At 41.1% G+C, this 16,669-nt stretch overlaps 1 protein-coding gene across 2 annotated transcripts in view; it reads left to right on the plus strand.

Moving 5' to 3' along the window:
• SKP2 (S-phase kinase associated protein 2) overlaps positions 1-16,669 on the plus strand; it is a 31,663-nt gene that overhangs the window by 11,414 nt on the left and 3,580 nt on the right. For both annotated transcript variants that reach the window (XM_065874420.1, XM_065874419.1), the window contains exons 3-9: positions 169-280; positions 2,423-2,566; positions 3,535-3,669; positions 5,145-5,243; positions 6,444-6,574; positions 12,754-12,805; positions 12,979-13,086. In XM_065874420.1, the coding sequence (XP_065730492.1) occupies positions 169-280; positions 2,423-2,566; positions 3,535-3,669; positions 5,145-5,243; positions 6,444-6,574; positions 12,754-12,805; positions 12,979-13,086 (781 nt within the window). The remainder of the gene's footprint in view (positions 1-168; positions 281-2,422; positions 2,567-3,534; positions 3,670-5,144; positions 5,244-6,443; positions 6,575-12,753; positions 12,806-12,978; positions 13,087-16,669) is intronic.

The raw sequence follows: 16,669 nt of genomic DNA on the forward strand, positions 1-16,669 counted from the left end.
GGTAAACAGAAAAACATTTGTGAGGATGAGGAATTCATTTAGCATTAAATTCCCCTGTTTAAGCTACGTGTTGTATATGCTTTAAGTGCATGAAAAGGTTCAGTAAACTTGATAGGGCAAAAGAATCGTGATGGGAAGACACTTTTTCTTTTTTTTTCCCCCTCAAAGGTGTTTCATGGGACTCCCTTCCAGACGAGCTGCTCTTAGGAATCTTCTCCTGTCTGTGCCTCCCTGAACTTCTGAAAGTCTCCAGTGTTTGTAAAAGATGGTATCATCTAGCGTAAGTATTTTTCACCCCTTCTGCTCTATGTGGATGAGGAGAAAAGAAGGGTTATTTAGTTATTCATTTGGGTCTGCTGAAACTGAAAACCAAGAAAAATATAGCAGCACAAAGCAGACTAGGTATCTTCTCCCTTTTATTAATAATCAGTGTCTTATTTCAGAGTGAAGAGAGGGAGCTACCGGAAGTGACTTACCCCATTTCTGAAAACCTCCTTTCCCTGTATTCAGTGTAACCCGTGTTTATTGGGCAACGTACCGAGAGTGAGGGGAGTGATGGGCGTGCGCGAAGGCATAGCTGCTGCCCACCCGCCGGCTGGGCTGGGCAGTGAGTGCAGTGAGAGAGAACTCGAGGATCTGGCATTAGACCTGAGTGGGAAGCCAGCCTCTGCCGCTTAGGCTTTGGGGGAACCTGAGCGAGGTTCTTGACACTTCTGAGCTTCAGTTCCCCCCCCATATATTAAATGGGGGTGACGGTACCTTCGGGACAGCGCCGCTGTGAGGATGCGGTATAAAGATGCCAGGGCAGTGCTCAGCTCGTAGAAACGTTCAGCGCGTGGCAACCGACAGTTGTTGGGGTTTTTGTTGGTTCAGGGGCAGCACTTTTCAGGTGTGGACGGTGAGCTGCAGGGGGGAGTCTTGGTGAGCTGGGATGGCAGTAACGGGCCAGAAGCGGGGAGGAAATGACTGCCTTTCCATCTTCACCTTTTCTCCTACCCATTAACCTCTGGCCATGCTTCGCTTTGTGCTTCAAGGCCATCTGTCTCTCTTCTCCCTCCACACATCTAGGACTCTCGTTGTGAGACAGCAGGAGCCCCTACCCTTCCCATTCACGGGTGTGCTGGAAATAAGACACTCTAGGTATTTACAGGCGTGGGCTACAGTCGTCCCTTGGTATCCTCTGGGTATTGGTTCCAGGACCTCCTGTGGATACCAAAATCCACAGATGCTCAAGTCCCTTATATAAAATGGCGTAGGACAGTCTGTCTCTGTATCCGGGGATGTGTGGTTGCTTGAATCCGCGAATGCAGAACCCGTGGATAGGGAGGGCTGACTGTATCTGCTTAGAAGAGCCACAGAGAGGTCTGCGCACCTGGAATACTGGAGCAGGTAAATGGTGGTTGACTTTCACTTATCCCCGCCCAAGTGACCCCATCTTGATTTTCTTTTTCCGCCGGCTGTCTTCTCCATGCAGAGTCTATACATCTTCATTTCAACTGTCGTAAAAGTTATAACTGACATTTATTAGGCACTTGTTATATGCCAGGCACTGCAGTCCTACCTTCTTAATAATAGAGGTTGAATAACATGTTGACAATTTGTGTAGAATTATTTCGAAGCTCTAGCCAGTGGTCTGCAAGCAGTATTAAAAAGTAAAATTCTTGTAGATATTTAAAATGTCTCCTCATGGGCTTGATCTCATGTTTTTGTTAAATTGAATTAATCTCTGGGTATTAAAGCTTTATCGTGTTTCGTGCATTTTGGTACCTCGTTTTTGCTTCAGAAACACTATCCAAAATCTAAATATTTTTACTTTTTTCCTTCCCATTAGTTCATATGTATATACCTATATTTTTGTGCATATATATATATTTTAAGCTTTTAAGATATTGTAAAACAGAGCTGAACTATGACTTTTTCCTAATAGATATCTGATAACTCTGTCTCATAATAAAGTGGTAAAAACTTTCCTTCTTTCAGGTACATTTACACGTTCGTTAGGGTAATAGAGGTAGCCTGTTCACGCTTCTCAAGTGGGATCGTTTGGGCCATTTTGAACCTATCTACTCGTTCGGTAATCAGTTGAGTGATTTGAACAATCATTTTTAAAGTTATCGAGTTGATTCGAACCCTGCAATTGTATTCTCTGGTTCTAGATCATTGCATTGCACCTGATAGCATTGAACCAACTAAATTGGAAATCCATATAAAGAGGAAGATAAAAGCTTATGCGTGATAGGACCAAGAGCTATTCAAAAATGCCTTAAAAATACCATAGGTAATTGTGGAGTCAAAAACAAAGGTGCCTTCGGAATTTGCTTCAAGGCAATTTAGTGGCTGTGTCCTCACGTTAGTAACGGTGTCGAGGGCCTCCAGTAACCAGTGTCCCGGCTTACCAAACACAGCACCTCCTCTTTCCCAGGTTCGACGAGTCTCTCTGGCAGACCTTAGACCTCACGGGCAGAAACCTCCACCCAGACGTGGTTGGTCGGCTGCTGTCTCGAGGGGTGGTTGCCTTCCGCTGCCCACGATCGTTTATGGACCAACCGTTTGTTGAACGTTTCAGGTAAGAAAGGAAAATTCCTGGAAAATCTTGGGTTGGAAAACAGATCAAAATGTCTTTTTTCCTATATTCAGCTGTATGCCCTATGGCAGGTCACCTGTGCATAATGGAGAGTTAGTTGCATATCTTGCCGCGTAACCTTTGTGTTGAAACATGGCACAGGTTTCAGTGACATCATTCCCATTTTAACGCAGGGTTGCTCTTGGGCTCTTCCCAGGGTCTTAGATGTACTTGGGGTCCTCAGTAGATGGGTGTCCGGAGTCCCATGAGGCAGGAGCCAAGCAGAGCCCTCACCAACAGATGCAAGGCAGCCCAGCTATTTCCCCACTGCCCATTTCTGATCAAGAAAAAATGTGAGGCATCCTTTCAGGCTTTGTTACTCTTGAGTTTCTGATCCTATTGTGGACAAATTTGCATCTGGAAAAAAAAGGCCCTCTTTTGGTGTGTGTGTGGTTTTTTTTTTTTTGCGTTACGCGGGCCTCTCACTGTCGTGGCCCCTCCCGCTGCGGAGCACAGGCTCCTCCGAACGCGCAGGCTCAGCGGCCATGGCTCACGGGCCCAGCCACTCCGCAGCATGTAGGATCTTCCCGGACCGGGGCATGAACTCGTGTCCCCTGCATCGTCAGGCGGACTCTCAGCCACTGCACCACCAGGGAAGCCCGGCATAACCTTTTTGTCATCCACATCCAGCTCCTTCTCACGGTGCCCATTAATTAATTTTCTACGTGGGACTATATTGGCACAACATCTGGACTTGGCAAAAATGCTCGTGAATTTTAAAACAAACGAGTGTGGGAATTAGCTAGTAGCAACTTATTTTATGACCAAAACTATAGCTAATATTTGAAATGAGTATTTAGGGTCTTGTCTGTGATGGACTGCCCAGGTGGGGAGGAGAAGGGTCGGATGTGATCTGGATTTGCTGGTGTGAGCCACCTTGTGGAACCTCTTTTTATTCCTTCTGTGTTCAGCCCTTTTCGTGTACAGCACATGGACCTGTCGAACTCGGTGATCGATGTGTCTACCCTCCACGGCCTTCTGTCTCACTGCTCCAAGTTGCAGAATCTCAGTCTAGAAGGCCTACGGCTTTCAGATCCCATTGTCAAGTGAGTGGCAGCCAGGAGCGTGTCACAAAGGCAGTTGTTTTGTTAATTTTGTTTCCTGAGTGTACCTGGGGTGTCCTGTCCATATCCAGATGGACTCAGAAAATATCCAGTGCAGTGTACCAGCTTCTGCAAAACTTTCCAGGACTCACCTAGGCAATCAAAGTTTGCATGCTAACTATATTGCCAGGGCTCGTGCTAGGTTCTAGACATACAGGGATGAATCAAGGCATGGTCCCTCCCTCATTCATGGGAGAAACAAGTAATTACAGTGCTGTGTGTTTGTTAGGTACGTTGGTGAATGTGTGGCAACACACAGAGACCTAATTAAATTTCGAGAAGGCAGCCTTCTCAGAGGAAGTGACTCTTAAGCTGAGTATTGAAAATACATAGGTAGGAGTTCTCCCCACGATATGGGGAAGGAAGCAGTCTGGTTGGGTCTAAACTCTGAAGTGGTCGGGAATTGCTGGAGCGTGGGGCTCAGTGAGGGAGATGACAGGTGAGGGTGGTCAGAGACCAGATCATAGTGGAGTGGGCCCCTGCCACGCTGGAAGAAGTCTGGATTCTGTTGTGCGCTGTGAAGAGGGAAGTGTGGTGAGGAGAGGAGAGTGGTTCTGAGGATGGAAGGAACATGTCAGAGTTGAATTTGAGAAAATTAACTCACTGGGCATCTCAGAGGGTCAGTCAGACATAAAAGAAACTAGATTAGTTAAGATACTATTGTATTCATTCAGGTAAGAAATGATGATACCTGATGGGAAAAAATAGATAATGATAATAATAGCAGCTAACATTTATTGAGCACGTACCATGTGCCAGATACTAGATTCTTTAGAGATATTCTGATTTAATCCTCACAGCAACCCCATGAAGTATGTTCTTATTGTTCCCTTTTTACAGATGTGGAAACTGAGGAACAGAGAGGCTGAATAACTTGTCCAAAGTCACACAGTTAGTAGGTGGCAGAACCAAGATTTGAACCTGGCAATATAGTATGATTCCAGAACTCTCACTCTTAATCACTATTTCACTAACATGAGGCATTTGGGAATGTAGAGGAGAGGGCAAGATTGAAAGAACCTAGTGACTTTATAAGTAGAAGTTTACCAATTGTGGGTGAAATGGAAAAATGTTTATTTCATTGCTGGGTTGTTTTTTTATTTTTGTTTTTTTTAAAGTACATTGATCCGTGTTTGTTGTGGACTGACTCTCTGTGCCAGGCACTATTAAGGCCTTTATTACATTATATCATTTAATTTTAACAACCCTACCAAAAAGGTACTGATCTTGCCATTTCACAGATGATAATAAACAAAGGCAAAACGTCCTGCTTGGTGTCATCCAGATAGTAAGATGTGAATTTAAACTCACTTCTGACTCAGAGGCCTGTGTGCTTTTAACTATCTCACTTAGCCTCGTGCTTGTTGACTGAGTGAGTGTCTTGTTGGTGTTCTTATGACTTTGTCTTCTTTCTCCAGCAATCTTGCTCAGAACACAAATTTAGTGCGATTAAACCTTTCTGGGTGTTCTGGATTCTCTGAATCTGCCCTGAAGACTTTGCTGAGCAGCTGTTGCAGGTAGGAGAGATTTGAGATTTTGATTATAGAACTGTTGTTTCACATCAGAATAGAATCAAGGAAAAATTTTAAGCTATACCTAACTCTCCAAGCTCTTGATTTGGATAATGCAATCAATGCCTTTTGCCCTCCAAACTTTCCAGCCAAACTCAGAAGCCAAATCGATTAAGTTTCCAAAGGATACTTGTGTAGTGATCCCTTTTTTTTCTGTGACTATTAAAATACAGAAAATGTAGTAGTGTGTTTATTAACAATATGTACAAACAGTATCTGTTTATACCTGACTTTACGGTCAGGCGTTTTTCCCTATAATATCTGTAGACCTAACAACAGTTTGGATTAAATTTGTTATTGCAAAATACACCATGAATTTGGGTGATTCCATTAAAAACATCTTTTATATTATGTAGTAATATCAGTATATAAATAAGGTTACAGAGTTATAGAAATTAATAAGTGAGGGGGGACATGGTTCACAGAATACCCAGTACTGTGTGTGTGTGTCTGTGTCTGTGTCCTTTTTACTGTCTCTTGGTCTCTGTGCTAATAACATTGTACTTATTTCTACTTAATGATCTGTTGAAAGTAGATTGCCTTTGGCTAAGAATGTTATCAATGAGATAAAATGGTAGCCCTACATTTTCTCAGCAGTGCCAGGATTGGGATGTATAGTTTAATGGTTGGACTCTTTCTCTGAAGCCCTCATTTGCTCAGTTAGCAGAGGCCCAATAAGGTAAAGTGGATTTTTGTAATGTCGGCATCTCTTGATTAGGAATCCCCGGTACAATCCAACAGTTTTTTAAAGCATCTCGGGCGCTTGCTCATACTGTGTAGTTGTTTGCTAATAACCCGGGTGATTGAGAAAGAAAGCATAGAGACTAGAATTTTTCCATCTAGTCCTGCAATGAGGTTTGAGCAGGAGAGGAGAGCGCTTCCCTCCTCTTCCAGAAGGGGGCAGCATTCACTAGGCCCTTGGCTCACATCCCCTGGCAAGTTTCTGGAACACACTGGAACAAGATGGGAGAAAGCAGTTTCAGGTGAGCGAATGTAGCTGCTTAGAGGAGCAGAGGTTCTGTGCAGAAAATGGTAAGGAATCGATGGCTTTGTATATTCTTGGTTTGCAGCTTTAGGCGGTGCTACGTCGAGAACTCATTCTGGGTAACGGTTTCATGCTTTCCTTATCACCCCTCTTGTGTGCAGATTGGATGAACTGAACCTCTCCTGGTGCTATGAATTCACTGAAAAGCATGTGCAGGTGGCTGTCGCACACGTGTCAGAGACTGTCACCCAGCTGAATCTCAGCGGGTACCGAAAGAATCTGCAGAGATCGGGTAAGACCTGCCGGGCTGCCGGCCCCTTAACCACAGCAGCCACGACAATAACAGCAGGTTTGATTTCTCGAGCATCTCCTAGGCGTGGTCCTCCATAAGTTGTCTCATTTAATCCAGCGCATGTGTTCCTATTCCTATTTTTCAGATGAGGTAGCAGCTGGCTGATCAGAAGGGTCAGGTAAATGCCAACAGCTAGTGGGTAGCAGGGTTGGAATCCAGAATCTGAAAGTGGAAACCTTTATCCTTTAAAGCAATTTATGTTTAAGCAGAAGAAGTTCTTTTCATTAACTAAATTGTTAGGTAAAACCCCAACATAAAAATCGATCGGTGCAGCGTTTGATCAGTATTAAGCTGTGGTTCTCAACTGGGGATAATTTTGCCTGCAAGGGGACATTTGGCGAAGTCTGGAGACATTTTTGACTCTCACGGCTGCAGGGGTGTTACTGGCATCTGGTGGGTAGAAGCCAGGAATGCTGGTGAACAAGGCACAGGATGGCAGAATAACACTCCAAAAAGAATCTGGTCCTAAATTTCAGTAGCACCAAGGTTGAAAACCCTGTTTATAAACCCTCTTTCATATTTATAACTAACTCCTCTCAATTCAGTCTAAGAAGGCAATGAGGTTTTTTAGACAAACACAGACTTGAAATCAGGGGTAATGTGTGACAAAGTCTTTATAAGCCTCAACGTTCAGTTATGCTTTGTCTTATTTGTCTAATATTGACAGAATCTTAATTTGCAAAGATAAGTTTTTGCAAATGGCAAGGTTTTTTTTTTTATTAAAGTGTAATTGATATATAATATTATATAAGTTACAGGTATACAACAGAGTGATTCACAATTTTTAAAGGTTATACTACTTTTATAGTTATTATAAAATATTGGCTATATTCCCCATGTTGTACAATATATCCTTATAGCTTATTTTATACCTAACAGTTTGTACCTCTTCATCTCCTACCCCTGTATCGCCCCTCGTCTCTTCTTCTCCCCACTGGCCACCACTAGTTTGTTCTCTATATCTGTGAGTCTGCCTCTTTTTTGTTATATTCACTAGTTTGTTGTATTTTTTAGATTCCTCACATAAGTGATAGCATACAGTAGTTATCTTTCTCTGTCTGACTTATTTCACTTAGCATTTTAACCGTTCCCTTCGTGATCTCGGGCTGCAGGCTGCACAGAGCCTAGTTAAGCCAGCCACATATCTCAAGCCCTACCCTCGTGTCTTGATGGTGGTGTCAGCTCATCTGAGTATAAGTGTTTTTATTTATTATAGTTTTTAATATACTTAAAAAGATTTGAACCAAACATTTGCAGAATGTGTCTAACAGAAAAATGTTCTGTTCTACATTTTTTCCCTTTAAACACAATTTTAAGTCTGGTTATAGTATTATATAGTCATTCTCAAATATACCCAAAACATGTAAAAACACAAAAACAAATCAATAATCCCGCTAACATTTTGCCAGTCCTTTTTCCTGTTAAAAAGTGTTTTTTTAAAAAGTGTTTTTTTTAATGGGACATGGTGTATGGAATTCTTTGTAACGTTTTTATTTCAGGTAACCCCATTTTAGTCGCTACACAAATGTCATTTTCAGTGGCTGTGTGATATTCCATCAAATATATTTGTGTTGATTCACTCATAACTTATTCCGTTGATCTCCTTGTAATGAATGTTTAGAATCTTTGCAGTTTTTCCCTTTTTTTTTTTTTTTTTTTGCGGTACGCGGGCCTCTCACTGCCGTGGCCTCTCCCGCTGCGGAGCACAGGCTCTGGACGCACAGGCTCAGCGGCCATGGCTCACGGGCCCAGCCGCTCCGCGGCGTGTGGGATCTTCCCGGACCGGGGCACGAACCCGTGTCCCCTGCATCGGCAGGCGGACTCTCAACCACTGCGCCACCAGGGAAGCCCAGTTTTTCCCTTTTATAAACAACTTTGTACGGACAGAAGTGAACCTTTGAGTGCATTTCTAAGTGGAATTGCCAGCTCAGGGATTAGGTTCCGTTCTCAAGTTTTGGATAGTTATTGCCAAGTGGCCTTCCAAGGATTTTAAACTCCCACCAGTGAGCATCCTCTTCACAGTGAATCCCACCCCTGGTTCTTCCCTCTTCATCCCCAAGAGAAGACAGTGCGCTATGTACATTTCTGCCCATATCTGAATTTCCCACTTCTTTACTGAGAGTTTTTCTGTAATGAACCAAGGTTCTGGGGGCAAGGTCGAGAACCTCTGCTGTAGGCAGACTGCTGTAAACTGTGTCCAAGTTTGGCTTAAAACCCTTTCCTTTGTTCCTCTGAAAAAGAACAAATCGCCTTTTTACTGAGTTTTGGCAGGAATAATAGGTGGTAAAATCCTGCTTGCTAGACACATTCAGGGCAAGGACACAGACGTGGAGTAGAAGTTGAGGTGTTAGTTTCCTTAATTATACAGTGGGAGTCAAAGATTTTTAAATGGATGTCTTTAGCAGTGGCACACACTATTCCATTGTTTAGATGGTAATACAGATTTTGTATTTTAGCTCCAAGACAGACTGGTGCCAGACCTCCTGGGGTCAAGTACCCACTCTGCCATTTGCTGGGGAGCCTTGAGCAAGTCACTTAACCTTTCTGTTCCTCCATTTCTCATCAATAAAATGGAGATAACAGAACCCACCTCTTAGAGTAAGGAATAAATGGATTAATACGTGTACAGGATGTTGAATTATTCTTGGCACATAATGAGAGATCAGTAACGGTTGCCTGTTGATTTTTTTTTTTATTATTATTTTTTGCGGTACGCGGGCCTCTCACTGTTGTGGCCTCTCCCGTGGCGGAGCACAGGCTCTGGACGCGCAGGCTCAGTGGCCATGGCTCACGGGCCTAGCCGCTCCACGGCATGTGGGATCTTCCCGGACCGGGGCAGGAACCCGTGTCCCCTGCATCAGCAGGTGGCCTCTCAACCACTGCACCACCTGGGAAGCCCACCTGTTGATGTTTTCATTCTCTACCCAGATGAGCACTGAATGAGGTTTGGAGGACCTAGCTTTTGGTCTTGGATTTACTTGGACTTCTCTAGCTAGAATTGTCTCTCTTTTAAAATGACAGGTTAGATTAGGTGGTTTCTAAGATCCCTTCTAACTCAAGTGAAATGAAGGAGACAGTGAAGAGGAATCTTGGCAGGGACTGCTGTTTACTAACTCTTCCCACCGAGGGAAGACCGTGGCTTCAACAAGAGCTGGAGACAGAGACTGACCAGTTTTATCCCCCAAGGTTTCGTTCTTTCCCAGGTGGTGGCAAAATAAGATTGTATCTGGTTGTGGGTTTTGTGGGTGGCTGGCTGGCTGGCGAGGTGATGGGTCACTTAAAATTGTGTGTGCACTTCTTTATTTTTTAGTGACAAATGAGGCAAATTTATTCCAATTTATTGAGCCCCTATAATGCGTAAAGCCCTGTTCAGACTTGGGAGGCGTGGCCTTGAACAGAACAGAGAAAGTCATCCTTGTGAAGCTTCCATTCTGGTGGGGAAGGCAGACAATCAACAAGGAATTAAATGTGATAAAAGGAGGTGAAAATGCAAGGAGGAAGAATTTAAAACAGAGTGCTTAGGTGGAGTGTGGCGGGTAGGGGGCTCTTTTCAGATGGAATGGTCAAAGAGAAGGCCTCCCTGAGGAAGTGACACTTGAGCACAGACCTGAAGGAGTGAGCCGTGTAGATATGTAAGCAAAGAACATTCTAGAACTAAGGACCAACAAGTGCCTTTGGAGGAAAGTCACACATGCTACTTTGTAATCAGAAAATGAATCAATAAATGTTATTTATTTTTTAAAATAGACAAACTTTATTAATGTGTGAGGTTTTTTTTCCTCTCGGTTTGGGAGCCAGTGAGGGGGGAGGCAAGGAGGACCATGGTAGGAGCTGAGATAGCTGGGGCATGCTCTCTAAGCCAGGGCAAAAGCTCTGTTTCCATTTTTTTTCTTGAGTAAGATGGGAAGCCATTGGAGTGTTTTGAGCAGGAGTGAAATGATCTGACTCACCTTTGAAGGCTCCTTCTGGTGCTGTGCTGGGAAAAGGCTGCTGGAGACTAGGGTGGTAACATTTGAGGAAGTAAGAAGTGATCCGATTTCAGACACAGTTTGAAAGCCGGCCTAACAGGATTTGGTAACAGATTGCATGTGGGATTTGAGGAAACAGTCAAGTACAACTCCCAGGGTTTTGGCTACAGCAACTGGATTGGTGAAGTTCCCACTTACTAAGATGGGGAAGACTTTAGGGAAGGAGCGGATTGAAAGGAGAAATCGAGCGTTTGGTTTTAGGCATTAATTTGAGATGCTTATCACATGGCCCAGTGGGCGTGTTGGCTGTGTTGAAAATGCAAGTCTAGGATTCAGGGGAGGGGATGGGACTGAAGATGTGGCTGTGAGAAGGGAAAAAAAAAAAAAAACCCTCAAACATTAATAAAATTTGTCTGTTTTTCAAAGCAAATAACACTGATTCATTTTCTGATTACAAAGTACTGCATGTGACTTTCTTCCAAATTCTGAAAAGTTATCTCTGATCCTACCATCATTGGTGACTGTAGTTAACATTTGGATTATTTTCTTCCAGCCTTCCAACCCCCAACCCCCTTTCTTTCTGTGTGTGTCTGTGTAAATATGAGTTTGTGTGTTTTAACTAAATTGAGACTATAATGCATTTTATATATTTTGTTTTGTTTTCACTATACAACATATCCTGAGTATTTTTTCATGTCACAAAATGTTATTAAAAAACTTTTTAATAGCTGCTATTAGCATTGTGTTCCATAGATTGGATGAAGGTTAACCTATTAAAGTAATCAGAGGAGGGGCTTTTGTAACTGTCACTACAATGAATATCTTAATGCATATCTCTAATTATTTTTCTAAAAGTGGAATTACTGAGCCAAAGAGCTAAATGTGTAATACCCTGAACACTTTTTTTTTAAAAAAGATCAGTTCACTCAAAAAAAAAATCAGGTCTTCTGAAAGGGTGCATAAAATTAAATATCCACTTTTAGTATATGGGGGGACCTGCTTTATGATAGTTCATCAATTCTGGGCATTATAATAGGATTTGTTTTTCATTTGATGGCAGAAAAGCAATAATTTTATTTTGCATTTCTTGCTCCATTTTTATTATGTCTATATTTTGGAAAGTATCTGTTTATGTTCTTTGCCCATTTTTTTAAAATACTCTTTATATAATAAGACCATTAACTCTGTTGGAAACATTCTCAGTTTTCTGATACCTCTTTAATTCTGCTTGTGTTCTGTTTTGCTTTAACATCTTTAATTCCGCTTTTGTTCTGTTTTGCTTTAACATGGTAGAATTTTTAAAAATGTATGTAGCAGGGGACTTCCCTCGTGGTCCAGTGGTTAAGACTCTACGCTTCCAATGCAGGGGGCCAGGTTCGATCCCTGGTCAGGGAACCAAGATCCCACACACTGCAGCTAAGCCCGCGCGCTGCAACTACTGAGCCTGCGTGCTGTAGAGCCTGCACGCCGCAACTAGAGGAGCCCACGTGCCTCAATGAAGACCCAGCACAACCAAAATAAATAAATAAAAATTTTTTTAAAATTTATGTAGTAAATTATCAGTGTTCCCTTTATGTTTTACTTTATGTTTAGAAACTCCTTTCCTTACCTATCCCAAGATGCAATGAATAATTATTCATTTTTGCATTTGGAAGTTTTTAACATGTAGAATTTATTTGGATATTTTATTTGAGCTGGAGAAGTAAATTTTTTCCAGTTGTGGTAGCCATATTATTTTTTAATAATCCATGATCTCCCCCACTGATTTTGAGTGGTACCTTTATGATATGTTGTTTGTTTATATATATTGTGCTGTTTGGTTTTGCTTCTTGCTATTGTGAATAGGGCTTGTTTTCCCCTATTTCCAGCCAGCTATTGCTGGCACATAGACAAGCTAAGGAGTTTGTTTTCCAGTCATTTTACACAGTTAGTTCTCTTACTGTGTATTTCCAGTAGTTTTTCAGATGATTCTCTTGGATTTTCCAGGTAGAAAGTCTTATATGCCAAGATGATAATTTTGTTTTTTGTCTCTAATAGTGAGTGACTCTAATTGCACCATTCTGAATTTCCAGCACAATGTGAAATGAAGTATTGACAGCAGGGATCCTTGTCTGATTCCTCATTTGATAGTGACCATCATTTATTTTCTAGATGTCTCTACCTTAGTTGGAAGATGTCCCAGTCTTGTCCACCTAGACTTAAGGTATGTTTTTATTGAAGACAAAAAAATTTTTTTTTAAATGAAAATTCATGATTGCTCACTGAATGAAGAAAGGATCTTAATATGTTGAATTGAAGGAACTAAGCGATAAGACTATTCCTGTCTTCTCCATCTGGTATTGATGGCTAGATTTTGAATTTTTCCTTCTGTTACAGCGATAGTGTCATGCTGAAAAGTGACTGCTTTCCGGAATTCTTCCAGCTCAACTACCTCCAACACCTATCACTCAGTCGGTGCTATGACATAATACCTGAAACTTTACTGTAAGTAGTTTTGTTTTCTAAAGCAAGCAGAGGGCAGGGACCAAAAGAGATGTCCCTTGGTGGTAAAATCCATTATTAACAGCAGATGTTTAAAACTTACTTAAACATCAAATTAGTGTACCACACACTGGTTAGGAAAGACTAGCCAAATAGAAAAAGCAAGGCAAAATTTTTTGCTTAAAATGTCTAGAAAAGTTGAGTGGCTTGAGGTAGTTTACTAAACATTTATTTAGCTGTGAGCGAGTTTAAATATTAGAATACTGTACTACTACTTGTGGAGAACTTACAAAAGCAGGAGAAGATAGCCTTTACTCCCAGGAAGCTCAGATTATATGACGGGGTAGGCAGACCCAGTGTGTGTGCGTGTGTGCGTGCGTGCGTGTGTGTGTGTGTTTCCGAAACTTTTCAAGTCTACTAGAGTTGATTCCAAAAACCTTCATCTGAGCTTAGAGGAAAAATTCTGTAATCTTCTAGTGGCATCTGTACTGGATGGTCAAGGAATGGAAAAAATAAACAATTTAAGTAGTAAGTATTGTAAGAGTGATTGATGCTCTCTTTGAAAAGGGGGGAGATTGAGATCCAGAAGAGTAAAGTAACTTACCCAAAGCCGAATAGTGAGTCACTGGCTGAGCTGGGTCTGCATTCCAGGTCTCCTGGACACGTGCAAAGTAGTCTGTATCTAATCTGGTAGCTGTTACAGGGATTAATTTTGTACCTGCTCAGCAACTTCCACAAAATCAAGGCAGTGCCAACAAAAACAGAATTGGGTCCATCTTCCTTTTAAGAAGTGCTGTATCCAAGTCGTCCTGGAAATAACATCATCTCTGTAGTTTTAAGAAGTTTTCCTATATTTCAAAGGGCTGGAAAATTCTTCCTTGGTTCAAATATAACTGTATAGCAGTTTTATTAAAAACCTCAAGAAGTCAGTATCTTGGATTTGGCCTGGTGCCCTTCTTTCGCATTCCAACCAGTATGCCCTGAATTAGGCTGCTGACCTCATTTAAACTCACTATCCATATGAAGGTAATCAAGCTTCTGGTTCCTACCAAAGAAAGGTGGTGAATTTGAGCACAGAATTTATGTAGTCCTCAAATTACTGGTTTGCATCTTGTAAGTTAGTTTCAAGAATTAATGAATATAGCAGCACTGTTTACAGTAGCCAAGACATGGAAGCAACTTAAATGTCCATCAACAGATGAATGGATAAAGAAGATGTGAGATATATATATATATATATATATATATATATATATATATATATATATATATCATGTACATACAATGGAATATTACTCAGCCGTAAAAATAAATGAAATAATGCCATTTGCAGCAACATGGATAGACCTAAAGATTATCATACTAAGTAAAGTAAATCAGACAGAAAAAGGAAAAGATCATGTGATATCACTTATATGTGGAATCTAAAAGGATACAAGTGAACTTATCTACAGAACAGAAATAGATTCACAGACATTGAAAACAAATTTATGGTTATCAAAGGGGAAAGGGCAGCAGGGGGGAGAGATAAATTAGGAGTTTGGGATTAACATACACACCACTATATAGAAAATAGATAAACAACAGGGACCTATATTCAGTATCTTGGAATATAGCACAGGGAACTATATATCTTGTAATAACCTATAATGGAAAAGAATCTGAAAAAGAATATATGTATACATATATATAACTGAGTCACTTTGCTCTACACCAATATAACATTGTAAATCAACTATACTTCAATTTTTAAAAAATAATTTTTTTAAGAAAAGGAATTAATGAATAAGATACTTCAGCTACATAGAGTTAACTAGTAGAATTAGGGAATCTGGTAATTACGTTTTTTAATAAATCACTGTAATTAATCTTGGGGCTCAGGGTCTGAGCGGGCGTCTCATTTGGGAAAGCACTGCCTAAAAGGAATGCTAGTATTTAGTTTCAGGGCTCTCAGATGTTGGGGTCTCAATTCATATGCATGGAACTCTTATTAAAATCTCCTGCCACTTGAATTTTCTAGCATCCAGAACTCCTAGGAGCCTGCAGTGTCCACCCAAAAAGGCTTCTCTGTCAACCATTCTTTCCCGTCCTTGCCATCTAGGCTTCAGCTTCACTGCCTGTGCAGCACCCTGGAGTGCAGTGATCATTCTTTTCTCGTTGCTGTTCTGAAGAGCATCTATCCACGTGTCTTACTTTTGTTCTTTCTCTCCAGAGAGAAAGGAGCTAAGCAGAGAATACCCAAGTGCTTTCTCTTGAGCAGAGGCTAAGGGGAGGCTGTGAGCCTTCACATATTTGTATCCAGTGGGATGATAATGCTTTCATAGTAATATTTGCAGCAGTGTGAATTGATGGTTCAGAGCGTGGGCCTGAAGCCACAGACCTAGGTGTGAACGCTCACAGCATTGTTGTCACTGATTTGTCTAGATATTCTCTCGAGATAAGGGAAACAGGGGCATCAGGAGTTTAGTGACAAGCCAGACCACCAGAATAGAGTGAGAACAGACAGAAGAAAGATGCTGTCCTTGAACTTTAAGGTAAAAGAGTATGTTTCTTAAGACATTATGTAGATAGTATACTGGTTTACCTTGTGAATCCATTAAGATGAGTTTGCTGGTACCCTATCCTTAAAAGTTTCTCCAGGTAGAATGTCTTGCCCTCCAATTTCAGTCATTCTGGCGGCTGACGTCCGTGAAATGCATAGTAAGAATTGTAGGATCCTCAACAATAATTTCCAGAAAGTCATTTGTGCTAAAGAATTTTCATTTCTTATCTCAGAAGTGGGAAAATAAAATTTGTATGTGTTTCTTCTGTAATGATAATGCTTTAAAATACTTGGGAAACTGTAGGTTTTTTGTCTGCAGGACCTATACCCTCATTGTATTTATTCCCTTACTCCTTAATTGATCTGATTTCCTTATATCCAAAAGTCCTTCTAATTATTCTGTATTTCTCATTCAAGTAAGAAATCGAAGCTGGAGATAGTAAAGTGATCTGAGATTAGGAGAGTCTAAATAATCACTTCTGTAGGAGAATTTGTAGTTGAGGAATTTAAGATTTTATAAGGAAAATGGGATTATGTAGATGAGGTAAGCAGTGAACCTGTGAAAGGATTTATAAATACCTTTTGTTTACTAACTAGAGACACTTTAAGACATCAGTGTCATTTTATACTTCTTAAGTTAGAAATCATGGCTCTTAAACTATTCATACCTATTTACTCTCCCTTCGTTGGCTTTTCAGTCTCTTACCTTGTAGTTTCAAAGAGATACTTGCATATGTGTTCTGCTGTGTTGTAGGTGATACACATACAAGAGGCTTGTTGTTGTTTTTTTAATTTTTTTGTTCTCCTTAAAATTTTAGAGACTTTCTGGTTTTTCGACTTGGGAATGATCATTCGTCCACCATCCCATCTTACACCGCTCACTTCTTACTCACATGTAAACACCTGAGTGTCTTCTAAGTGTCTGGTGTAATTTCCTTCCTCACCAAGCTCTTTTGAAGTGCTGTTGCAAGAACATTTCCTCTTCTATCATCTGCCATTCCTCGTCACTCCCACCTGTAGTTTCTTCTTTTAAATACTATCCAC

This window comes from Phocoena phocoena, chromosome 3 (genome assembly GCF_963924675.1).
Source record: "Phocoena phocoena chromosome 3, mPhoPho1.1, whole genome shotgun sequence".
Classification (NCBI taxonomy): Eukaryota; Metazoa; Chordata; class Mammalia; order Artiodactyla; family Phocoenidae; genus Phocoena; species Phocoena phocoena.